The sequence below is a fragment of the Oreochromis niloticus genome, linkage group LG16, assembly GCF_001858045.2.
Source record: "Oreochromis niloticus isolate F11D_XX linkage group LG16, O_niloticus_UMD_NMBU, whole genome shotgun sequence".
Taxonomy (NCBI): domain Eukaryota; kingdom Metazoa; phylum Chordata; class Actinopteri; order Cichliformes; family Cichlidae; genus Oreochromis; species Oreochromis niloticus.
In genome coordinates, this window is record NC_031987.2 from 35,513,660 (window position 1) to 35,541,091 (window position 27,432).

At 39.5% G+C, this 27,432-nt stretch overlaps 1 protein-coding gene and 1 long non-coding RNA gene across 7 annotated transcripts; both read left to right on the plus strand.

Annotated features, from left to right (window-relative positions):
* Positions 1-618: 618 nt before the first annotated feature.
* On the plus strand, positions 619-2,151 carry LOC112844072 (uncharacterized). The gene is made up of 3 exons (XR_003216643.1): positions 619-770; positions 1,341-1,654; positions 2,118-2,151. It is a non-coding gene; the product is annotated as an uncharacterized LOC112844072 (long non-coding RNA).
* A 284-nt stretch (positions 2,152-2,435) lies between these two features.
* On the plus strand, positions 2,436-19,725 carry LOC106097302 (uncharacterized). Of its 6 annotated transcripts, none has more exons than XM_025904085.1 (10): positions 2,436-7,103; positions 7,929-8,349; positions 12,166-12,287; positions 12,557-12,626; positions 12,732-12,779; positions 14,176-15,400; positions 16,087-17,089; positions 17,281-17,436; positions 17,927-18,019; positions 18,157-19,725. In XM_025904085.1, exons 7-10 carry the CDS (start codon positions 16,337-16,339, stop codon positions 18,469-18,471), a joined length of 1,317 nt encoding a protein of 438 aa, XP_025759870.1. In that variant the 5' UTR covers positions 2,436-7,103; positions 7,929-8,349; positions 12,166-12,287; positions 12,557-12,626; positions 12,732-12,779; positions 14,176-15,400; positions 16,087-16,336; the 3' UTR covers positions 18,472-19,725. The 6 variants fall into 6 exon arrangements, with proteins under 6 accessions (XP_025759870.1, XP_019208992.1, XP_025759871.1 ...); XM_019353447.2 differs by lacking the exon at positions 2,436-7,103 and having other exon boundaries at positions 7,678-8,349; positions 14,176-14,279; positions 15,255-15,400; XM_025904086.1 differs by lacking the exon at positions 2,436-7,103 and having other exon boundaries at positions 7,678-8,043; positions 8,227-8,349.
* Positions 19,726-27,432: the final 7,707 nt, after the last annotated feature.

Here is a 27,432-nt window from a genome sequence, read left to right on the forward strand (position 1 = left end):
TTGGTCCGAACACTGACCCTTGGGGAACACCACATGTAATACCAAGTTTCTCTGAATGGTAATGCCCTATACTAACATATTGTTCCCGACCCGTTAGGTAACTTTTTAACCAGTTTCCAGCTTTCCCTCGAACACCATATCTTTCCAATTTATCCAATAAAATTGAGTGATTGATTGTGTCGAAGGCCTTCTTGAGATCAACAAAAATACCGACTGCATATTTATTTTTATCCAGTGCATTGGTAATTTCTTCTACTGCCTCAATTATCGCCATAGAAGTGGTTCTTTGCGTTCTGAAACCATACTGACCAACATTTATTATTTTATGTTTTTCAAGGAATTTTTCTAATCTTGAATTAAAAAGTTTTTCTAAAATTTTTGAGAATTGAGGCAGTAGTGAAATAGGCCTATAATTGGTAAAACTGTGTTTGTCATTACTTTTGTATAGTGGTATTACTTTTGCAATTTTCATTTTTTTCGGAAAACAACCAGACTGAAATGATAAATTACAAATATATGTTAAGGGACTAGCAATGTTCAGAATAACCTGTTTAACTACAGACATATTTATGTCATGATAATCCATTGAAGACTTACTTTTACATTTTAATGTGACCTTGATCACATGATTTCCTGTGTTGCCATTTTCGTTCCTGTTCATACAATGCCATGTGCCATAGAAACTAATGTTCCCGAAGTCGAATTGCTAGGAGTTAAAAGCAAGTCTGCTGCAGTTGTTTTTGGTTGTTCAGAGTTTCACCCGGTCAACGGTGAGTACGAAAAGTGGGGAAAACCTAATTTATTAAGGATAAAAGGGCAGACTTAACAGGACGGAAAGTCCGCTAGCCGCTAAGCTAACAGCTAGCGCTTGCGCTAGCAGAATTGAATGTGTTTCTGTGTGTGAAATGGCTAGCGACTGCGACCGTATTACGTTTATGAAAAAAAAAGAAAAGAAATGAAAACAAAAGAAATGGTCTTAATCAGTTTTATGTGTAACAATTTAATTCAATTGTAAGCTGATTCTTGTATTTTCAGTTGTGTTCTTTGAGTTGTTTATAATGTACAAGTCTGGTGAGCTACTGTGAGTTGCTGACTGCAGCTACAGTGTTAACTCTAGCAGCGGTGTTTTTGTGAACATTGTCAACCCTTCAGGTTGATAAAATTATAGCTCACCTAAGAGGATATGATGCTGCAGTGATATAATTTTGTTGTACAACAGAGCTAGCTGAATTAAGATATAGAGTTACACTGATTCTTATTGTTCATGCTGAATGTTCTAAGTAAGTGTGGCTGTTTCACAACGGTGTATGTGACTATATGGACCTGTGACCTGTTTATAGGTCAGGTTTTTTTGTTATCTGGTAAAAGGATAACTCGACAGACGGACCCAGTCTGAAGCAAGCCTCATTGAGGAGCAGCGATTCCACAGTTCCAGTTAACTGGATGGCGAGTCAACCCAAAAGTGAACAGGATTTGCAGAGGTTTTATTGAAGCCAAAGTTTCATTCCCATTGAAGCTTCCGATACCTGCAGGACTACGAACTTTCTTCCTTCATCGGAGTGTGGTAGGACAAATGTTAAACAAACTGAACGGGCCCCAACGATCCAACAGTTACCAGACATTATTCACTCATACAATTGACTCAGAGGAAGCTGTAAGTGCGCACTTTTATTTAGTTTGTTATTTTGGGGGAAATATTTTGTATTTTTTTTCTATTGCTTTCATTACATTGTTTGCAGCTGCTGTGTGTCAAATATAACAAAATTGTTAACAGTTTACTGTGGTGTGGCCCCTCCTTATTGATGTTTATATCTTGGGCTCCTGCCGATCCTGGATTTTCTGATACTGGCTAGTGGAGTTCAGTCATTCATAATAATAATTTGTAAGTTGGGTTACAATTAGGCTTCAAACTTTCCTTTTTGCTAAAGCATATAGTTAGGGCTGGACCAGGTGACCCTGAATCCTCCCTTAGTTATGCTGTAATAGACGTAGGCTGCCGGGGATTCCCATGATGCATTGAGTTTTTCCTTTCCACTCACCTTTCTCACTCACTATGTGTTAATAGACCTCTCTGCATTGAATCATATCTGTTATTAATCTCCGTTTCTCTTCCACAGCATGTCTTTATCCTGTCTTCCTTCTCTCACCCCAACCGGTCGCAGCAGATGGCCCCGCCCCTCCGTGAGCCTGGTTCTGCCGGAGGTTTCTTCCTGTTAAAAGGGAGTATTGACTTCCAACTGTTGCCAAAGTGCTTGCTCACAGGGGGTCATATGATTGTAGGGTTTTTCTATGTACCTATGAAGCGCCTTGAGGCAACTTTTGTTGTGATTTGGCGCTATATAAATAAAATTGAATTGAATTGAATTGAATTATATTCATGTAGTTGGAAAAAGCTTGATAATACAGGGTGGGCCATTTATATAGATACACCGTAATAACATGGGAATGGTTGGTGATATTAAAATCCTGTTTGTGGCACATTAGTACATGTGAGGGGGCAAACTCCTCAAGAGGGGTGGTGACCATGATGGCTATTTAGAAGTCGGCCTTCTTGGATACAACTTTTGTTTTTTCAATAGGAAGAGGGCCAAGAGGGATGTGACACATCAAACTTACTGGTAATGTCACAAGAAAAACAATGGTGTGCTTGGTTTCAACGTAACTTTATATACTTTATAGTGACATATCAATGGCCCACCCTGTATATTAAGTAATCCAAAGTATTCAGAATACGTTACTCTCACTGAGTATCGGAACGGAATACATTACGAAATACATTTTGGGGCATGTATTCTGTAATCTGTAGTGGAATACTATGATCGAATACCTTCCCAACACTGTGCATGAGTGGTTCTTTCTTTTGCCCCAGTCTTGTTTGCTCCTCGTGTAGTTCCTCCACATTAGCAGGGCTTTCTGTAATGTATCTAACTTTGCTTTTCAGTGTCATAAAGCTGTTGAATTTTACTTGAAATACAGCACGGCAGTTGGAAAGTTGGATCACCTGATTCTAACTTGCACATTTTCTAACCCCCTATCTTCTACCACTGATAGTGGTCTACAGTGCAGAGCAATCCATTTTGGGAGAGAATTTGTGAGTTTGTCTGATGTTGACTTACTAATTTTGATCCTGAAATCAGTCATTTCCTCAAGTTTGGGCTGCCAAACTGGGACTGCTAGCTCTAACAGCTCCCACAGTTTGCTGTGCTCGCTGCAACATGTTTTGCATTTAGATGGTACCGTAAGGTTGAACTGCTTCAGTGGTATGCAAACTCCTTTTTGCACAGTTTGCACAAAACCATGCTTTTATCAAGGCTTCCGTCGGGTTGTCTTTTAAAATAAAATTTTCCTCAAATCAGTCCTAGCAACGTGCTGTCATCTGATTCTTCTAGCTCTATACTTCAAAAACTCAATAACGTCTGGTGCCCCTTGTGTGTAGCAGCCGGTTACAGCAGCTCTGCTCATTTCTGAGCTTCTTCCTTATTATCCTCTTTACTTCTCTTAACCTTTAGTTTAGTATTAGCAATTAGATTCTGCCATCATGCACTACCGTTTCATGCTAGTTCTGGTCATTTTCTCTTTATCTTTTTCCCCTTTTTTCACCGCTTTTGGAAACCCGGCGCACAGCTCCTTTGTTTATGTTAGGGATCTGCTGTTAGCGCTGTGCCCTGCAGCTGCAGCTGTGCTAACGGCAGACAGACCCGACATATTCAGTGAGCTGAGGTGGATGAGACGGGGGAGTCGTGCTGAGAGGGAGCATTGTCGCCCAAGAAGGAGACGCTACAAACCATCTCTCCCTTCTGTGATCATGGGAAATGTGAGATCGTTAGGTAATAAGATGGAAGAGCTATCGATGCTAACCCAGTCACAGATGCTACACTGCCAGGAGTACCGGCAGTGTAGCATCATGATGCTAACAGAGTCCTGGCTAACACTGCTAACTGCGGAGACGAGTGTGGAGCTCCAGCTGCTGCAGGCGGACAAGACAAGAGAGAGTGGTAAGAGGAAAGGAGGGGGACTGGCAGTGTTTGTGAATGGCAGATGGTGTAACTCTGGGCACATCACTGTGAAAGGACAAGTCTGCAGCACAGACATTGAGCTGTTAGTTGTAGCATGCACCCATAAACCTGCCCAGGGAAATCTAGCATGTTATCGCAGTCAGCAGACTGCAAATGCCATCTCTGAGAGCCCATTTTTAAATATCAGGGGACTATAATCATGTATCACTGGACTCCGCACTGCCCACCTTCACCCAGAATGTGCCATGCCCCACCAGAGACAGTGAAACATTGCACTTACTGTATGAGAATGCAAAAGAGACATACAGTTCATCACCTCTCCCGCCCCTGGGAAGATATGATCACAACTTGGTGCACCTTGTTCCTGAGCCATTAGTGCACAGGGAGGCACCAATCACATGAGGTGGTCGGAGGAGAGCTCTTAAGTACTGTTTTGAGTCTGCTGTGTGGGAGGTGCTTTGTGACGACCAAAGAGAGGACATCGACAGCCTTTTGACCTGCGTCATGGGCTACATCAACTTCTGTGTGGATAACACCGTACCCACCAGGACCGTGCAGTGTTTCTCCAACAACAAACCTTGGATTGCCCCAGAAATTAAAGCTCTCCTCAAGTAGAAGAGGAGGGCCTTCAAAGCTGGAGATAAGGAGGAGCTGAAAAGGGTTCAGAGAGAGCTGAAAGCTCAAATCAGGAACGGGAAGCTACAGGGACAGCTACAGGCAGAAAATGGAAAACCAGCTTCAGCAGAATAATGTTAAGTCTGGAGAGGCTTAGAACCATCTCAAGCCACAAAGATCAGAACTCTCTGCCCAGGGGGATGTGAGGTGGGCAAATAAACTGAATCACTTCTTTAACAGGTTTGACTCATTCAGGATGCAGTCTTCAATATCGGTTGCAGACACATCCACCCCCACTGCTGCTTTTCCACCTCTGACACCTCAGATACTTTACACCTCCTCCACTCATTTTGCTCACTACTCCCCACCCCCAGTCACAGCATCCAGTACACATCCGACACATGGCTCCAGCCTGTCTTTCTCAACCATCCAGGTTAGGAGGGAACGGAGGACAATTAAAGAAGGAAGCGGGTCCTAATGGCATCAGCTCAAGGGTTGTCAGGTCCTCTGCAGATCAACTGTGTGGGGTGATGGAGTGCATCTTTAGCCTGAGCCTGAGGCTGGGGAGAGTCCCACAGCTCTCAAAAAACTCTTGTGTGCTACCAGTGCCAAAGATTCCACGTCCCAAGGACCTCAACAGCTACAGGCCGGTGGCTCTGCCATCCCACCTGATGAAGACCCTGGAGCGGTTGGTCCTGGTTCAGCTTCGGCCCCCGGTGAGCTCATCACTGGACCCACTTCCTACCAGCCTGCAATTGGAGTGGATAATGCCGTCATTCACCTCGTGCATCGTTCCCTCTCTCACCTGGAGACCGCCGGGAGCACTGTGAGAATCATGTTTTTTGATTTCTCCAGTGCCTTTAACACTATTCTTCCCACAGTCCTGAAGGACAAGCTGGAGAACTCAGGAGTGGACCATCACCTCACAGCATGGATACTGGACCACCTCAACAACCAACCACAGTATGTGAGAACTCAGGGCTGTGTGTCACACAGGGTCGTCTGCAGTACAGGGGCCTCACAGGGAACGGTTCTGGCTCCATTCCTTTTCACCATCTATACTGCAGACTTCTCCCACAATTCCACCCAGTGCTTCCTGCAGAAGTTCTCTGACGACTCTGCAATAGTCGGCTTCATCATTGATGGGGACGATCAGGAGTATCAGGATAATTTTTGAGCTATCACTGTCTTTTGATGCTCATGTCAAGTCAGTGACCCGCTCCGGCTTTTTTCCTCTAAGAAACATTACCAAGCTCAGTACTATTGTATCCACAGGTGTAATGGAGATGCTTGTCCATGCCTTTATCTCCTCTCGTTTAGATTACTGTAACGCACTCTTTTCTTTTCTGTCTAAGGCTTCCCTAAATCGCCTCGAAGCGATCCACAATGCCGCAGCAAAGGTTTTATCCCACAGTCATAAATTCTCTCACCCCTGTGTTAAAATCCTTGCACTGGCTTCTGGTTGAGTATAGATATCAGTTTAAAATCCTCACTTTTACATTCATGTCCCTACAAGGTCTCAAATCTGGTTCTTTTATTCTTTTACTGGACAGAGAAAACACGACTCAGTTGGGCAAAATATTTATAATTATTTTATTTAAGCATTACTTTCCAGAAAGGGATGTGCAGAAGGCTAAACCCTCCACAGATCTGAATCATTACAAGCCGAATGCATATGATATAGTTCTGTTATACGTCACACACAGTTTTGATAAAAACAACTCCTGCGCTTCACCCTGCCAAGTTTCACTTCCTGTCTACATCCTGTACTCTGCAGCTCTCAACAAAACGTCTCATTCTGAACAGTTTCCTGTGTTGCTCAGTGATCTATGACCTCTCACCCACCTTATGACTTTTCTAATATACTGACCTAACTAAAACAATATAAACAGCAAATAAGCACTGAGAATATATATATATTTATTCTTTAACAAAGGTGAGGCCCCCACTTATATCACTGAGCTTCTTCTACCCTACTCTCCAAACCAGATCATTAGACACACTGATAGTGGTCTTCTAACCATTCCACAGACCCGTTTGAAAATTGAGGGATCGCGCTTTTCAAACCTTGGCTCCAATATTGTGGAACAGTTTACCTCCACCACTACTTACCATCAACTCTGTAGCTTCTTTAAAAACCCCCAGCTCAAAACACATCTGTTTAGACAGGCATTTAGGTAATATTCATGTGTAGTGTACTGTTTTATTGGATATGCTATTATACCCTCTTTATAGTGTTTTATTGTTTTGATAGATATGCTTTTATTCCCATGTGAAGCACTTTAAAAAGTGCTATATAAATACATTGTACTTACTATTTCTTTTTTTAAATATTACTGTCAGAGTTTTACCCCTGATACTGCTGGATAAAAAGAAGCTCACTCAGGAACGAGGTCACACAGAACTCAAGTTTTCACTCGCGAGAGGGAAGCAGTTGTCTCCAACCCACTTCAACTTGCTTTCCCCCTGCAGGTTGTTTTTATTGGTTACACACATGAATATTCATAAAGCTTGTCGCTGTATTACCTATGAGAAATTACTATAACTGGTTACAAAGTGTGATTGTGCTGTGCAAGTGTGACTGTGCTGTGCAAGCGTGATTATACATTGTGTGTGGTTATATGATGGGAGTGCAGCTCTCCCAGATTGTTGTTGGTAGAATCTGTTCTTCTCAAGGCTGCTTGTTCCCCTTATCAATGTCATGCACGTAGCCATATGCCTAGGTTACCTATATAGCAAACAGAAGCATTCTAGCTTTCTAAATGGCATTGTGTAGCTTTTTAAATGGCAACCTACAACCCCTACATTAAACCTAACAATTACCAAGTGCAATTTTTTTCCTGCTATAACAGAGCATTTTATTCTATTTTTGTATAACACTTTATTCTATTGTATATAGTATTTTATTCTTGTTGTATAGTGTGCTGCCACACAGCAAGAAGGTCCTGAGTTCAATTTCACCATCAGGCCGGGGTCTTTCTGTGTGGAGTTTGCATGTTCTCCCCGTGTTTGTGTGGGTTCTCCCCAGGTACTTTGGTTTCCTCCCACCGTCCAAAGACATCCAATTAGTGGAGATATGGAGTGAATGTGAGCGCGAATGGTTGTCCGTCTCTGTGTGTTAGCCCTGCGACAGACTGACGACCTGTCCAGGTTGTACCCCGCGTCTCACCCTATGACAGCTGGGATATTCTCCAGCGCCCCCCGCAACCCTGAAAAGGATGGATGGATGACTGTATAGTATGTTACTCTATTTGATCCCATTCTACTGTGTTTTTCTTAACTTTTACTGCTCTTAAGTCTTAGGTCTCAGTTGCAGCACCCCATCCATGTCTGATCTTGCTCCGGAACATTCAGCAAAAACTACCACGGTCTTCCACTCTAAGAAATGACACACTGATGTTGTTAGCATTATGTAAATGTTTTATGTTAAAACTAATGCCACCAATTGATTTTTAACTTTAAACACAAGTATGTTGTTTTGAATTTAATTAACAACACAATATTTCAATACAACAAAATTCAGTAAATTAAATCCAACGTAAAAAGTTCATTTAAAATGAAGAGCACTTTAATTTAAAGAGGATTGTCCTAATAGGCTCTCCGTACTTCTGAGTTTGCACATGTGCAGTGTGGAAGTTTGATCATCCGCCATTTTCAACTGAGACTTGCATGTGCTTAGTATCCTGGATAGAATCCATCACCATCTGAGGATTATTTGGTAAGTACAACAATTTAAGGATGACAAATTTGTTTAATGTATACTAACTGATAAACATCTGACAATTTCGGAAATACTTTTGCATTTTCTTTTTTTAAACAAATGATGCCTGGTAAATTTTTTAACACTCTAGCTTAGCGGTCCCCAACCCCCGTGCCTCGGACCGGTACCGGTCCGTGAGTCGTTTGGTACCGGACCGTTAGAGTTGAGGCTCAGGTGTGAAATGTATGGTTTTCAGGGTTTTTATCGGTTTTCAGTGTTATTTTGTTATCGTTTTTATCGTTAACTTGGTTTTCCTGGGTCTTTTCACGTGTGTTATGAATAAATCTTCTTTTTTCGGTACCGGTACTAGTTTTATTTTGTTGTATTTATCCGCGACACCTTAAAGGCCGGTCCGTGAAAATATTGTCAGCAATAAACCGGTCCGAAAATTATAGCAATATCCTCATTCAAGAAAAAAAATAGGAATAGGAAATTAGAGGACCTAAAAAACAAACTAAAGGAACTAGAAAGAAAACATAAAATAGATTCTACACAGGATACATTAAGAGAAATTAAAAATATTAGGAATGAAATTAATAATCTAGCCACACAAGAAATTAAGAAAAATTTAATGTTTCTGAAACAGAGATACTATGAAAGCGGCTCTAAATCTACGAAAATACTGGCGTGGAAACTGAAAAAAAAGATAGCGGAAAATACAATTCATAAAATTAGGGACCCAAGAACAAAAGTGATAAAAAATAAATTAAATGAAATTCAGGAAGCTTTTGAAATATTCTATACAACCCTATATTCTGAAGTCCCCGGTGGGACGGTAACTCAGATTGACAGCTTCCTGAACTCTCTAGATCTACCCACTCTTGATGAAGAACAAAATCAAACCATGACAGCGGACATAACTGAAGAAGAATTAAAAGCTGCAATCAGTAGGCTTAAATTAAGCAAGTCACCAGGATCTGATGGTTACACCGCAGAGTGGTATAAAGAATTTAAAAAAGAATTAATACCTGTTTTACTTCCCACATTGAACTGGGCTTTGAAAAAGGCACAAACGCCACCCAGTTGGAAGGAGGCAATAATTTCAGCCATACCAAAAGAAGGCAAGGATAAAATGGAATGTGGATCTTATAGGCCAATTTCCGTTCTTAACGTGGACTATAAACTCTATACGTCTATTATGGCCAAACGATTAGAAGAGTTTCTACCAACATTGATACACAACGACCAGACAGGTTTCATACATCAACGCCAAACACAAGACAATATACGAAAGACACTACATATTATGGACCATATACAAAAAAACAAAATTAAAGCAATTGTGATAAGCGTAGACGCTGAAAAAGCCTTTGATTCCGTTAATTGGAATTTTCTCTACAGGGTGTTATATAAATTTGGCTTCCATGATACAACTATAAAAACTATACAGGCACTATATGACAACCCTACCGCTAGGATTAAAATCAATGGATATTTATCTAACAGCTTTACCCTAGAAAGAGGCACCAGACAGGGTTGTGCATGGTCACCACTACTCTTCGCATTATATTTAGAACCACTAGCTCAATTCATTAGACAAAACGAAGACATCAAGGGAATCATTATTAAAGGGACGGAATATAAATTGGCCTGTTACGCGGATGATATTCTGGTCTATCTTGGACACCCAACGTACTCTTTACCTAAACTGATGCACTCATTTGAACAATATGGCCAATTATCTGGGTACAAAATCAATATAGGTAAAACCCAGCTACTCTCATATAATTATAGCCCATCAGACGAAATAAGAAGTAGTTACCCCTTGGCATGGCAAACAGAGTCGTTTAAATACCTAGGCATCAACCTATCAAAAGATCTTACAAAATTATTTGAACAGAATTATTTACCGATACATAAAAAAATAAAGGACGACATAGCAAGATGGAATTTAATTCCTTTCTTTAACCTTAGCTCAAGAATTGACTCTATTAAAATGAATATATTGCCAAGATTCTTATATTTATTTCAAACCCTACCAATAGAGATTAACCAAAATCAGGTTAACGAGTGGGACAAAATGTTATCTAGGTATATATGGCAAGGTAAAAGACCAAGGGTTCGCCTCAAAACTTTACAGCTGGCTAAGCAAAAGGGAGGATGGGGCTTGCCTTATTTCAGATATTACTATTTTGCAGTGCAGATGAGAGCAGTGATATGCTGGTGTAACCCGTCATACACTGCCCAATGGAAAAACCTTGAGGAAAAAATGCTGCCCATTCCCATCCAGGCAATTCTAGCTGATAATAATTTACAAACTTACATAAATAACATGGATAACCCATGGGTGAAACGGACCCTTAAAACATGGAAAACTGTTATAAAGGAACATAAACTAGAAGCCAACATTATAGCTCTTAAATGGTGTGCTTATGACTCAGAGTTCATACCTAATAAATTGGACTCTAGATTCAAGGATTGGATAGCTAAGGGTATAACAGACCTATGTAGTATAATGAAAGATGGAAAATTGCTCAGTTTTGAAACGCTTAAAAGGACATATTTATTAGAAAAACAAGATTTCTACCGATATTTGCAGCTACGGCATTATGTTGATACGAAGACGAAAAATGCGACAAAGACAGGCACACGTTTGATCGATTTGTTTATAAAAAGCTATAATTCAGAAACTATTGATAGAATTGTTTCATGTCTGTATAAGGGTCTTTTGGACTTGACATCACATCCAACTTCATATATTAAAATAAAATGGGAGAAGGAAGGAGGGATAAGTATATCTGAGGAAGAATGGACGGCAATATGGAGGTATCAATGGATGTGTACAAGCTCCCAAAAATGGAGGGAATTCGGCTGGAAGAGCCTAATTAGGTACTTTATAACACCCTCCCAGAAGTCTCACTATGATAATAATTCCCCTTTCTGCTGGAGAAACTGTGGAAACCAAAGTGCAAACCACTACCATATTTTCTGGGATTGCTCTGTTTTGAGGGACTATTGGAGAGAAATACACAACGCTCTACAGTATATCTTCAAATGTGAAATACCCTTTGAGAGTAAGACTATGTTTTTTGGACATGTACCTCAGGAATGGCCGAAAAGTGATAAACATTTAGTAAATATTTTGCTGATGGCCGGTAAAAAGGGTATTACCAGAAAATGGTTATCACCGGAGAGCCCAACTATAAATATATGGATGGACATCACAATGGACATCTATAAAATGGAAAAGATAACAGCTTTTGTTAATCACAAATTGGATAAATTTACATCATATTGGGAAAACTGGGTCAAATATGTCACGCCTCATAGGCCAGATTTTATTTTCACAAACTAGTAGTTATGATGTATGAGAGTATGCAAGAGTAAGATCACTCCCTATCAGTACATAGTTTTTTTGTTTTTTTTTTGTTTTGTCTTTTTTGTTTGTTTTTTTTTTTTTTTGTTCTTTTGTTTTCTTTTCTTTTTTGCCTGTTTATTTCAATTGTTGCTATGGCTGTAAGTTTTTCTCTCTTCTTATAACCTGGATATAAATTAAAATACTATTTTGGCAACAAGGGCAGACAACAAATGCAAGAAGTATTCTCATGTGATGTAAATGCTGTGAATGTCCGTTTCTGAATGTCAATGGAAAAATGAAAAATTATAAAAAAAAAAATTAAAAAAAATAAACCGGTCCGTGGCGCAAAAAAAGTTGGGGACCACTGCTCTAGCTTGTATACCTCTCTCACATGTTAGAAGTATGAAGACATTTAACAAATATTGCTGAACCCGCTTTGGTGTAATTTTCCAAAATCTTTTGCGATTCCTGTTAAGGTGAGACTTGCCTACTACGACTGATAGTTTTAAAATTACTCCCAACATCTACCGCACCTGCTGCCTGACATCAGTAATGACCGCCGGGAGCGCCAGCGATCCTGTAGTTTGAAGAATGAAATGTATGTATAGTGTGTTTTAGAAACATGGATCAATTAAGTTGCTACATTGTTTGAAAGAATTCGACTCCATGTTGATTTCTGGTTTAGTGTCAAACTCAGGGATTTAAGCGATTAATACTTTGATTTGTAAAGTATAAGACATGCGTTCATCTGTTGTCATTGAAGTGTAGAATAATGTGTAATACTGTTATATATAATGCATTTAACTCCTTGTATCAGTTTCCATTGCTCATCAAAGTAACAATTTGTGTGTTCCCTTTTCATTTTAGGTTGGTTAGCTAGTTCTGTCTCTCAATAGATGCAACAAAAGTGGCTCAGATGTGGTTCTAAGTATTTGAGGTATCAATGGAACATGTACAAAATAGATAAACAAATCTATGCTCTTTAAAAAAAATCAGTTATTGATGATGACTAACAAACTTCATTTTTTTCATTTTTTTCTAGGTTTTAAATGTGGAAGTGCAGACAGTGTGCTGAAAGTGTTTTGACAAGGTACCAATTACTAAAGCATTACAGATTAAAGCATGGCCATTATGGTCAAAGACACTCATATCCATGCACATACTATGAATGCCCTTGTTCATTTAAAACATGGAATGCTCTCAAAACACATTTGAGTCGATGTCATATTGATTCTTCAAGTAGATCAGGAGAAACAGTTATCTTTACATGCTCCTTGTGTCCTGGAAGCGAACTGATATCAGTTAAAGAGTATTTCTCCCATATAAACAACCATCTTAAGTGTTTTGAGACAGTCACTTGTATCTTTCAAAACTGTTCATTTCAAACTAATATATATGGTACTTTCAAATCGCATAAGAATAGAAAACATGGAAATTGCACAGAAAAAGACTTTAAACCTGAAGTTTTGAAAGGGTTTGTAAATGAAGATCAGCTATCTGAGGAACACTTAACAGATGATAGAGAAAATCACTCTAACTCCAGTGGTCCTAGTTTTGTTGAAGCTGAAAATGAGAACTTGCAGGAAACCATAATTAGGAAATTTGCTGCAGTCTTGCTCAAATTAGAGATTTTTTCACATGTACCCAGCTCTGCCATTGATGAATTGTTGGAAGAATTACACTTCATTTTTACTTCCGCTGTAGTGCCCATTTCAAACACAACCGCTGTTGAGGTATTCAGGAGGCACGAAGTTCAGGCTGACTTTCAAATAATTAATGAAGTTAACCTTGCCATTAATGCAAATAATCCTGTGGTGAAAGCTATAGCGAAGGGTGGTCCGCTTTCCACCTCATTTAAACGTAAACAATATTATAAAGAATATTTTGAAGTTGTGGAACCTGTTGAGTATAAACTTGAAGCATATTCCAATAAGACTTTTCAGTATGTTCCCCTGCTGAAGTGTTTACATCAGTTACTTTGCCGTAAAGATATAATTGATAAGCTTGTTGACAACTACACAACCTGCCTTGAAAGTAATAACCAATACACTTGTTTTCAAGATGGTGAATATTACAAAATAAATCCTTTTTTTTTTCTAGTGAAGTTTTGCGGATCTCTCTGTGTTTATATGTAGATGATTTTGAAGTTTGCAATCCATTGGGAACATCACGCAAGAAACACAATCTTTGTGCTGTATACTGGACTTTTGGTAACTTGCCCCCTGGTAGCAGCTCAGCCCTTTCATCAATCTATTTAGCACTGCTGTGCAAAGTGGATTTTGTCAAAGAATACGGCTATCAAAAACTTTTTGAGCCACTGTTGCATGACCTAGTAACTTTAGAGCAGGAAGGTGTTTTTATTCCACAGCTTGGGTCATTCATTAAAGGGACAGTTCAGTGCGTTATAGCTGATAATCTTGGGGCTCATGGCCTAGCTGGATTTATTGAGAGTTTCTCAGGAAAATATTTTTGCCGCTTTTGTACAGCTCAGCTTTCAGACATCCAGAAGCTCGAAGTGAAATCAGGAGCCTTTGACCGCAGGACCAAGGAGGTTCATCAGTTGCACATTAAAACCTGTGAGGAAAAAGGGGTAAGCTGCTTTGGTGTAAGGACAGGATGTGTTTTAACTAAGAGCTTATCTCACTTTAATGTGATAAGTGGATACCCACCTGACATTGTCCACGATCTATTCGAAGGCATAGTTCCTGTTGAACTGGCAAAGTGCATTGCAGTGCTAATATCTAAAAAGTTATTTACTCTTCAACATCTGAATAATCTCATACTGTCTTTTCCCTACAAATGTGGGGATAAAACTAACCGTCCTCATGTGTTACCCAAAAACCTGCAGCAGAAGCACACAATTGGTGGGAATGCACATGAAAATTGGTGCCTTCTTCGATTACTTCCACTAATTGTTGGAAAACTTGTTCCTATTGATGAACCTGCATGGCAGGTGATATTGTATTTGAAAGATATTGCAGATTTGGTTGTGGCAAATGTTTATACTTTAGGATCTATTGCATATCTGGAATGCACAATCTCAGATCATCGTAAATGCTACCAAGCACTCTTTCCTGATCAAAAGTTGTTGCCAAAGCATCATTTTCTGGAGCACTATCCTGAAATGATTAAATGTTTTGGTCCTCTTGTATCATTATGGACTATGCGGTTCGAGGCCAAACATAGCTTTTTTAAGCAGGTTGTTAGGCACATACATAATTTCAGAAATGTAACATTTACACTGGCAAACAAGCATCAGCTAATGGTTGCTTATAATTTGCTTCGCCCTGACAATGAGAAGTCTTCATTGGAAGTTTTGCAAACCTCAAGAGTCTCAATTGATATCCTTCATGATGATGTTGTACTCGCTTGTACAGAAGCACCCAGAAATCTCTGAAATAAACCTGGCCCAAAGTGTCACTGTCAATGGTATCAGATATAAAAAGGGTATGATAGTTGTACATGGATCCTGTGGTGGTCTTCCAGGATTTTCAGAAATAATGCAGTTGTGCATTATTAAAGACGAGTTGACTTTTATTGTTAAAAAACTCAACTCCTATTATAGAGAACATTATCGAGCCTTTGAGTTGCATCCAACAAGAGAGTTCGCAGCAGTTGATCAGAAGGAACTTGCTGACCACTATCCATTGGCTGAATACAAAGTTGGATCACTACGAATGGTAACCTTAAAAAGATTTGTACATGTTGCTGGTAAGTTTAATTTTTTCTTAGTAGTGACTTCAGATCTTTGACACATTTAGAGTAACACAAGGCCTAGTTTATACTTCTCTACCAGGAGACCAATACATACACTCAGGCAGACTGATGGAGCTTTGAACCTTTCAAACTTCTCCGCTGCTTTGTGACTGTTTCAAAGCAATTTGCCAGGACAGCAAGGTGGTGCATTGCTTCTTGAGACTGGCATAACTCATGTGACTCGCTATCTTTTAATCCTTCCGGGACCAATTGTTTAAAGCTTGTATCATCAGACTTCATCAGCTAGATGTTCTTCAATGTGCTCCATGGTAGAACTCTGCTATTTACTCTCTCTTTACCTCTTAAATCACTGTTTTTGTGAGAAAACCGGAAGAGTGACTTTCCTGAATTGAAGTAGTTTGCTGACCAATCACAGGCTTGCACTGTCCATGGCGTTTGACATTTATCTAAAAACTTGGGCATGTCTCTGTCCGTCCTTGCGTGTCTGCTACAGGGTGCTTGCCTTGCGCAAAATGACACGGCATGTCTCCTTGCCCACACTGACGAAGAAGTATAAACTAGGCTTAAAAATTAAATTTTAGATTGGTTTTCATTAAGAAACATTAACATATAATAAAGTTGCAAAACAATTCCACCAAAATGAAAAGAAAAGTTGTTTGTTTTTTTGTTTTGTTTTCCAGAATGAAAACAAGATGGCTGCAACTTTAAGAATCATTCTTGGAGAGGACAACGCATCGAAATTATCTCTTCCCAATGGGATACCCAGTTCACTAGAGTACCTCAAGGAAGAAATTAGAAGGCAGTTTGGTTTGACTGGAAACTTCAGGCTTCAGTACAGAGACATTGAATTTGACAACGAGTTTGTGAACTTGACACTGCCTTCAGAAATCAAGTCCACAGTTAAAGTTGTTTACTTGCCAGTTGAGTCGGATGAAGTCTCTCTCAATGCCACACCCCCGGGATGACTGTTCCACCCCATGTTCACTAGCTGATACAGACATTCTTTCTTCTGCTGAATCTACCTCCTCAGATTCTTCACTGAGATCACAACCATGGCCCTTGAAATTCCAAATACCTGAGTTTAGTTATGAGGTGCAGTTTCAGTTAGAACAAGGAAACCAAGCCTTCCTTAACAATGGTACTCTTCTGCATCCAAGTACCAAACTCAAATCTGATATATTGCAAAGTTTGGCATCAGAAATGGCCAAATACAAAATCTATCCTTCCAGCGCAGAATTTGATAATGTAGCGGAGGCCCTGATAACAAAATATCCATGCTTAAAGGAGAAAGGTTCAGTCACTGGCTATTATGGATGGAAAATCAGCCTGAAATACAAAATGGCAAACTATCGAACCAGACTAAGGAACATCGGCTGCCAAGAGCTGACCATTAATTCAGTGAAAGAAAAGCGAAGTGGCATGGGTCCAGGTCCCAACCAGGTGAAGAAGCCACGGAAGGCAGAAGTCAACTTCTGTCCGGATTATCCACCAGGTGAAACTAAAGAGAGCCTTGAGGAAGAAAGGAAAGCTCTTCTACTAGAGGTCAAAAAGAAGAATAACGATCAACTAATAAAAAGAAAAATGGAAAAAACCTTTGCCTACCGAAGACAGGAAATCATCAAAGGCATGCCATTCATTGCAGAGGTCAAAAACAGATGGCCTGCCCTGTTTTCAGAGACTGAGGTAATTCTTACCAACTTTGTTATTGCAAGTCATTTTCATAAGAACTTGTATTTGAAGAAGAACAAAGTACTGTAAATTGTTAATTTTAAAAGATACAAAATGTTTGACTGAAAGTTGTAACATTCTTGCATGTGGCCTCTAATAAAATTAATAGAGAATGCTCTCTAGTTGTAATTTTTAATATGTTTCAGGTTGTTGCAGAGTTCACCCGCATCACCATGGTCCCTTTGTTGTCGACTTTCATGGCCAAGCTGGACCGCTATGCTGACCACCTTCTTAGAGTGTTCAAAAAGAAGGGGGGGACAGCTAAACGCAATATCAACTTAATCATGGCAGCCATGGATGGGGTATGTATTTTGGATGATCTGATATCGTCGTGTTGGTGTTGTTCCAAGATCATCATGAAAATGTTGTTCCAGGTTTAACATTGCAAGTGACCAATCACATTGTTGTGACGTTATTCTTTTGCACGCCAAGCCATTCCTGCATTTATGAAATTCCAATGTTGCAAGGACATAGAACAACATTTAGTATGATGATCTGGGAACAACACCAACACGACGATATCAAATCGTGCATGTATCGTGGAAGGTTTTAGTTGACCTTGATTGAGCTCTGAAATTATTTGAATGCTTCTTCAACTTCTGTGTCTGTCATTAATCAGAAATTCTAGAATTGATTAAAGCAAAAATGAAAGCTTTCACGTAATGTCAAAAATGCTTAATGCTTAATCACGTATCTGGATTATGTGTTAATATTTTTGACTTTGTTTTGTAAAGAGGTTGAAAGGAACCAAAATAGGAAACTTCCCTCATATTGAGTTCTTATCTCCACCAGAATCCCAGCGTTGATGTTCGACGGGAATGCATTCTGAAAGCTGTCTGTGTCTACTTAAATGAAAAGCCAGATGACCTGTTCAAGGAATTCTTGGTAAGTTAAAAAAGGAAAACGATCAGTTATTTTCCTTTTGTTTTTTAAATTTGGGATAGGAAATGGAAGGTGGACTTACTTGTCCATATGTATATGTATGCAGTTAACTTATATTTTTCTTTTCTTTTTATTTAAAGGATGTGGATCTTGGTGCAAGCAGAGAAACGGAGCAGCTGACTTTGGGAGTCTATGTTGTCAGACATGAAGGAGCAGACTCTGCAGATACACCTGAGGACATTGGTGTCATCATAGAAGGATGCACTGTGCTGCAAGCTCTTAGTGATATGGCAAAGGGGTGTGCCCTCCTGCTTGGACTAATCTACAGTCTAAATCTGAGCTACCCAAAGCACCTGAAATACACATTTGAATTTCTTCAGAAGGTGCTGATGGAGTTGGATGGGAACAACCTATCCATGAAGGTGCAGGTTCTGAAAAACAAACTGCTTGAGTGAAACAGCCTGCACTGAACTATAGAGGACACTGAACTTTAAGGTTCTCGAACCCTTTTCCTTGCACTTCATAAACTGTTCAGTTTGAATTGCTGCAAGAACTTCTGCAAGCCTTTCACTTTTCTGCGTTCTTTGTTCTTGAACCTTTACCAACATCCAACTACACTGAAAAAGACTGCTGCTAACTTTGGACTTCAGTTTAAGTTTTGAAGCAAAGGTTATTTTTCTAAATATGGACAAAAATGACACTAAAGTCATTTCTACCCGCTGTTTGTAGGGCTGTATTGTGGGATTTTCATTGTAGCCCAGTCAAGTTTAAAATAAGTCATGTTAATGTTAAAAATGTTGGAATCACAACACTTCCCAGTTTTAATCATTTATGTATCTTGTCTTTCTGCACTTATAATGCACTTAAATATATGTAAAGATTGTTTATGAAAAAAGATCTAAAAGCATTTGAATTATTCAAAGTGTTTACACACACGTTTTACACAAAGTGTTATTAAAGTTAGGTTAACTGAACAAACTTGTGTTCAATTTATTTAATTTACAAACTTAAATAGAGTAAGTTGCAATTCTGTTAAAGTGATTTAATCCTATAGTTTCAGTACAGCATGTTTTGGGTGAGTAGATTTATCAGATGTACTTAAAATTTCTTGTTCAAATTAAATGTATCATACATTTTACATTTCACTAACCCAGTTGTGTGGAACCGGGTGACATAACTGGGTGGAGTAAATACAACATGTTATTTCTTAAAGAAAGTAGACCTTGTTTTGGTTGAGTAGGTTTTATTTAGTCCTCTCAATTTAAGTCAACAAGGTTAGTTAGATCAACATTATGATATTCAGCTAATACAACATGATTCTTTTGATTTGCATTTAATTATCCAAATGTTATCAGATATACTTAAAATTTCTTGTTCAAATTAAATGTATCATACATTTTATATTTCACTAACCCAGTTGTGTGGAACCGGTTGACATAACTGGGTGGAGTAAATACAACATTTTATTTCTTAGAGTGTGTAGTCTATTACAGCTGTTAAAGAAACAGTCCAGGAACAGGTCACTCAGGTTAATCCTGTGTGAACAACTGTAAATATTTTTTTCCCTTCTTTAAATATTGTTGGTGTATTGGAAATATTCTTGTTCTATTGTTATTGTTATTTACTTTATTGTCATTAAATAAATATCCATGTAAATTTGTTCAAAGTTAGCATTGTTCATACGTTTCAAATACCTGTAAATAAAATGAGTTCAGTGACAATTACTGTTTTTAATCAATTTATTCATAACATAAAACTTTAAAACTAATGCAACACATATAACAACATAACAAATATATTCAAATAAATACATTTCTTAATGCGTAACTCCTTTTGGAACTAATCTTTCAAGGATTGAAAACAGTCTGTCCATCCTCTCCCTGCTCCCCTGCGCTCTTCTCTCCTCAGCCTCTTTTTGCTGCCTCATGTCCTCTCTGATGAGGAGTCTAGCAGCTCATCATCCCTGTCTCTTTTCCTCTTTCTCCCTGTTGTGGGTTTCTCTCTCTTCCTCATCACTTTCGTTTTGGTCATCCACTGCTGCACTTGGCCCTGGAGTGTCCTCAGGGAGAGAGGAAATTAGGACAGGAGGCCTAATGGAAGGCCTCTGTCCTATCCTATCAAATAAAGGACGCATTTGTCACCACATTTGGAGGGCTCTTCAAATTTGCCTTCCCCTGAATTTGAACATTGGCCGTATCCAAATTCAGGGGAAGGATGCTTTAAACGCCGTATTTGTAGGCAATGATGTCACAGCGACCAGACAAAGGCTTTCCAAATTTGAAGAGTTCTCCAAATGTATATATAAAATATCTGCTCGATGTAAAAAGACATCACATATTTGTAAAAGTGCTCAGATGTTTTCGGAGACGACTGTTACCCACCAGCTCGATTCAAGGGTCACTAGAGGCGGCGAGAACTCCCAGCAAATCGTTTTCAGATTCTCTTAGATAGCTTAAAAATGTTATTGTTTGAGGGGTTTTTTTGTTTTATTTGTTCCTGAGTAAATCAGTTTGGCTGAGATTAAAGTTACAGTTTTCACACAGCTGACTAAACATCAAACAGAAAACTGATTAAACAGAAGTGTGAGATGATCGATAATTTACTCCAGTGTCCTGTTATATTTTAGATAGCAAGGAGCAGACGGCTGAGTTTATTAAACTCCACCGAGACACAGCTTGTGACGCAAATCTAAAGGCTAGATCATCCAATTTCACAGCCACTCACTTTCGCTTTCTCTGTCTTCGGAGGACCCGGCCCATGTAGACCGCGAAGGCTGGGTCCTCAGGAGGATACAGGCTATGAATATGAACACCTAATGTTCATATGAACTCCAAATTCAAGGTCTGCAGCCTTAAAGGCCACATTTTAAGGCCGATTATGTCACAGCAACGTGACAAAGGCTGTCTCAATTTGAAGAGTCCTCCAAACGCGCCCTTCATTTCCCCAGATTTGAAGGCTGGGTCCAGTGTAGACTTCGTGTTAGGGTTCAATGTTGAGAGAGGAATTCATAAATAACCACAGATCCGGTCCAGTGTGCAATTAGACGACATTTTAATGAACACATGTGTGAGTTCAACAACCCAATCAGTATTGAACTGTCTTTACGATATTCAGACAACAGTTTTATAGGGTTAAGATAGTACAGCCCCCTTTTCTGTTGCTAGGCAGATTTAAACAAAGCATACGTCAACTCAAAACCACAAATGTTCTGTCAACAACCTTTAACATAGTTTTAAAGAACATTGTCTTCGGGTCGGTGCTTCCCCTCAGCTCGTCTTCGCTGTCGCTTATCTCCTAGGACATCTGTTGCACTTCCTCTAAGTACGTCGGCACAATTCTGCATTTGCAGCAAAAATACATCTTCACTTCTGCCCTACCAAAATAGATCTACTATGGTGTGTATGTGTGTGTGTGAGTGTGTGTGTATGTGGGTGCCTGCTGTGTAGGCTATGTATGTGTCATGACCTCGTCTGCACCCCAGCTCACCTCACACCTCTTGTCTTAACCAGACATAAGGCCTGTGCACATACACAGCTGAACTCTGTGTGATTTCTAGGCTAAATGTCACACTCAAACCATGAAGGAAACTTACTCAAACTGAACATAACTGAAACTTAAAACTTACTCAAAAGGATATAAGGTGTAAATGATAAAAACTTAAATCTTAACTTCTAAAGGATATAAGTAATAAAAGATAAAAAATCACTCCAGGCGTATGGCATGTAAGCAGGTGTGTTGCAATTCCTTTCAGAGCTCCTGTTCCCCCTCAGCTTGTATTGGCTGATCATTAACGCCCGCCAAGAGTTTCTGACCTTCACTTGACCAGGAGCCACAGCTCTTCAATAAGCTCAAATGCAATCATGTATAAAAGATTAAAATCATTTTCATAACACAGGTTTTTCCTTTTCAGATCTGCTAATATGTTTGCTCCTCCTAATATAGTCTAAAAGCCACCCCAAGCAAAACAATTTGAACTTTCCCCTATCAGTGATCCCTCTAACTAAGTGTGTGTGTTAATCAACGATACATGCATAATAACACCCTGCTCTTAACTTGCAGTTAAACTCTGGTTTCAGTTTCACTTCTGCAGAAGCCTGCAACTTCAAACACATGTAACTTCCTGTCCCTGCAGTCTACACAGAAACCTTTAAGATTATCGAAGCATTAGAAAAGCATTTAAAATTATAGATTCAACTCAACAGTTCGAAGTGGTTATAACTGGACTTGTAATAAAGACTGATATAATACCAATATATTTGAACATCTGAATGCATCTGCGAAAGCAACATCACCCTCAATCATGAAATGGTAATGATGATTATAAAAGTAGCAGCAAATAATAGCAGCAAAATATTTCTCCTCTCGATACAACCTATCCCACAATTCCTAGCGCGCTGGTGGGTGTGGATATTTTTTGGGAAAAAAACAGCGGATGGCTGAAGCAGGGTGGCCGAAGACTAAACTCTTGAAGGTAAGTACTGAATATTATGTCACTCATTTACGTGCGAATGTTTAATAACATTAAAACATTACTGTTGGCCACATGTCGGCAAAGTTATGTGACATTAGTGACGTCTGTACTTTAAAACCTTTACTTTAAAATATACGCCGTTCAATAGTTGACCTTAATCTTACAGAGAAGGTGGTGATTTTATGGATAATTAAAGTCAGTCATATATCCACAAACACTGAAAGTCAGTGAATGCTGCTCGGTTTGCAGTCCTGAATATCACGGCACAAGCAGGATTCACTGCACTGTTAATGTTAGCTATGTTATATTGCTGTCTCTGTTCGGTGGTGTCGAGCCAAACTGACTTTAACGTGTGTTTGAACAAGCTGACGGTTCACTCGTTAAGCTGAAAGAAAAATTGCATAAAAAGTACTTGCAGCAACAAAAACATAATATTCCAGAAACACATTTTCCCGATCCAATCGGCTGTTTATAAAACTTCCTATGTTGAATAGACGTCAGCGCGAACTATCGCATGTCCACCATTACCTGCCCGAAACCGCAAGTGATGTCATTTTCGCGGAAACTGTAGGTTTTTTTTATCTTCAGGGCCTCATAAGCTTATACTGGTGTTTTTAAAAGGCATGTTTGACTTTATACTTGTCTGTATAGTTTCTGGGATGCTTAGAACTCAAATTGCACTGCTGGAAATAGTTTATTTTGATACAAATGCTGTTTTTTTTAATGCAAATTTGCATTACAATATTTATTTTCGTTTTTCCTGCAGTATATCTAAAAATTGGTGCATCTCAAAAATCAAACTATGAAGACACTCAAAATAAATTTCCTGTGGTTGGAAACTATTTTGTGCAACATTTTTGTATGTACAGTTTTGAGGGAAAAATTTCTCTTAAATTTCTCTGACATGAAATATATGTAAAACAAAAAAAACAAAAACGATTTTTAATTTTCTTGTAGTTTATTGCACTTTTTTGCAATTTATGTAGTCACTATGGACTCAATGCATACATATTATTAACATTTGGTTGCATTGATGTATAGCAACTTGAAATGCTCCCAAAAATGGCACTACAGCATGTAAAAATATACAGATAAGCTCTGGCGGACTTAGTTTTATGGTAGGTCTTAAAGGGTTAATCACAGGAGTCACACATGTGTCCACTGGACCATCTGGGAACTCTTCTTGTTTAGCACTCGTAATAACACAAACACTAAATCCTCCTTCTCTTGTGCTGTTTTGTATCAGTGTCACCTGTCTGTCTGTCCTGCACTCTCTCTCTTTTTCTTTCTCTCTGATTGTGTAATAAAAGTATGAACATGTATTTATAAGTTACACTTGTGTTTGAATCCTGCAGCTTATCACACATTTGATTTCCATGTGTGACAACTGCAAGTGTCCAGAGTGAGGACAGACTGAGGGACCCACTGCTGCACATCATCTGTGAGGCTTTGCACCCCTGATGATCCACCAGGACAAACTCAGCAGTGTGTGAGGAAGAGGAGGAGGAAGAGCCAGCAGCAGCTGACAGATGGAGAGAATAGACAGACTGTTCCCTGTTTGTGAAGGACTGCTAGGAAAGTTTAAAATAACTAGTTGTCTGTCCTGAATCAGTCTTATTAGGTAATGTTCAAATAATGTTATCATTCCAGTGTTTTCAGTGTGGGAGAAAGTACTCAGGGCCTTCAAGTTACACACTATGAAAGGCAGCAACAAGTTTAATATTCAGAAACCTAAAGTATGTATCAGCAGCAGAATGGAGCTAAAAATAAATGTTTGTTTCAGTTCTATGAAGCTTTGAGTATTTTGGATTAGTAGCACTGCTGTGTTTGTTGCATCATATTGCTGTAATTGTTTATATGCTTTATATATTCTGAGGTAAGTTGATCTATAGTGTTACATCATATTCTATAAGGATGTTATGTGTTTGTATACTTTCTGCCGAGTTTGACCCATTTAGCAGAAGTCAGCCTGTTTAAGGCTCTGATATCTATTCTGTATGACTTAAAGCAGTTATGACATGGTATGATTTTCTCACCTAACAAAGGAATATTTAATATATCAGTTGTTGGAGTCAAATTGTTAAATGTTGTCATTGTGTTACTTAAATTTGTAAGTCTTAGTTCAAGCAGCATGATCAAAGACATTCCTTTGTCTCTGACCACCTCCCCAGCCAGTTTGTTGGTGGGGGAGGCTGTAGTGTTTTATTGTAGGGACATCTATGTGAGGGTTCTGTTTTCTTGGTTAGTAAGCTTCCTGCTTTTATTACCCTTTTGTGGGCAGGAGGTCACACAACGCACTCCCAAACACAAACACACACACACTCTCTCGCACATGCATACACACAGACACACAGACACACCAGTGCTTACACGTGCTGGTCTCAACCTCAGATACTTATTAAATCAAACAAAGCTCATGTTAAAACAAACAAACAAATGATTACAAGATTTTCTCCTTCATTTTTGTCAAACAATGCTGTATGAAACATTTCCAGCGGTTAGTATCATGGTTGCTAGTCAACCTGGGCAGCGCGACAGAAGCTAAACCGTCCCATTTTACAAGCCTCGCACTTCCGGCTTAGGCCGCGTCCTCCAAGGCTGCAGACCCTGAATTGGGATACAGCCATCATCTTATCTCTGATGTGAGCATCAGTGTAATCGGTATACCAGGAAATTGTGCATTGACAAAAGTTCCCCTTTGGTTGGAATCTAAAGTGCGATTAAATGAGGAGCACTAGGGACTCCTCTGCTTGTAATCTAATTGTTTTTTTCTCTTATTTGATTATATATATTAGTATTTGAGTGAATAACAATTTGTGAGAAATACCAATTTAACATAAACCAGGTACACAATCAACCCTGGCAGGGCCTCCTTGGATGAGGTTGTCTAGTGATAATGGCCGAAACACCTGACGAATCCAAGGTCCACTACTGACAATGTGTCCCAAATTTTAATATGATAATCTAGATCAGATCTCTAATCCCTAAACCTAACCAAGGAAAAATGGCAGATTAGCTTGGGTAAAAGACCAAAAGTTGAGGCACACAAGGATGTGTGCCGCTGATTGCCTGTTTCTTGGTTGCCTGTCCTCATAACAGCCATCCCTCAAGATTTTCTCCATTTAAATCAATGCATTATCAAGGATTGTAACATCTAAGGCTACGTCCACATGTACACGGGTATTTTTGAAAACGGAGATTTTCCGTTTTCGTTTAAAAAAATAATCCCGTCCACACATAAACGCAGAAATGAAGGAAAACGCTGCTAGGAACATGCCAAAACAACAGGTGGCGATATATTCCTAACCGTGTAGAAATGTTGGCCAATCAGAAGTCTAGAAACCTCGGTAGGAAATAGTAAACAAAGATGGGGCATAGAAGCAGAACCGAGTCGTATGTGTGGAGGGACAGTAACTGTGTGTGTATATGTAAGCATTTAAACACTGCAGAGAGTACAATTAACAGTAACAGTATTGTAGAAATTCATTTCACCGAAACAATAATGTGGCGCACAGTGTGACGTCAAAAAAGGCGCACACCTTTGACGCTGCGTTTTCTCCGTTTTTCTCGTCCACACGTAAATGCAAAAACGGAGTTTTCGAAAATATCCACCCTGGCAGGAGTTTTTAGAAATCTCCGTTTTCAGTGACTGAAAACGCCGTTTACGTGTGGACGAAAGGTGCAAACGCATAGAAAAATCTGCGTTTTCAAAAATACCCGGGTACATGTGGACGTAGCCTAATACTTTTACTGAATCAGAACTCTGGAGTGATCCAGTGACCGACAGAGCAGCTGACAATCAGGGAAAGGCCAGATGACAGCCTGGAAAGACTGCTGACAGCAGGGAATAGGCCCTAATGGGGCTGGTGTGGGTTAGCGCCTCATACCAGCTGGACCCAGCGCTTTTCGAGCGATCGTGGCTCAAGAGTTGGCAGTTCGTCTTGCAATCGGAAGGTTGCCGGTTCGAGCCCCGGCTCGGTTGTTGTGTCCTTGGGCAAGACACTTCACCCGTTGCCTACTGGTGGTGGTCAGAGGGCCCGGTGGCGCCAGTGTCCGGCAGCCTCGCCTCTGTCAGTGCGCCCCAGGGCAGCTGTGGTTACAATGTAGCTTGCCATCACTGTATGGGGTCCTTAGGGACCCCAAAGCGCTTTACTTAGTCCTTAGGGACTAAGTAAAGCGCTATACAAATACAGGCCATTTACCATTTTTAGCGTACTTGAGTACACACAATATTACTACGGAAATCTCAAAGGAGAAGTTACCCCTAGGGTCTGCGAGAGCAGGGGTGGAAGAAGACCCTTTTTGGATGGATTTAATGGCAACGAACCACAGAAAGGTACTGTTAAAAGAAAATTGTACATAATGTGATCAGCTACATGAAATGTGCTCTTTTATGGATCACTAAGCAAACCACGTCTACGTGACTTTTCACCTAATAACTTTTGTGATGATAAACTTATTTACCAATTAGCAGCTTCCTCTTTTCTGGAACATACAGATTTAGAAAAAGGGGAACCTCAGCTCTGAGTTCTTAGAATAACTCTGTTTTATATGTACACACACACACACACACACACACACACTTAGAAAAGTATAAATAAAGCACGCAGACAGTGATGAGACGCAGGTCTTGCGTCCATGACTGCCCTCGCGAGTGAAAGACAGCTGCAGTGTTTGTGTTTTCTAACTCAGGTGTCTTAGCTGAAGAACTGCGGGGTGATTTTTAGAAATCCCCTGTCGATGAATAGCTCAACCAGCATTGCAAATAATGGACCATCAATGACAGTAGGAAAGAACCTTTAGAACTGCATTTGTGGCTGGTCAAAACTAACAACTGACATGGGCCTTAAAATCCACCAAGGCAAGAAGAAGTGCCTCAGCAAGGTGAGAAAGGGGCCCCGCATTGACACTTTTTAAGAAGTAAGTCAAATCAGTTGATTGAAGC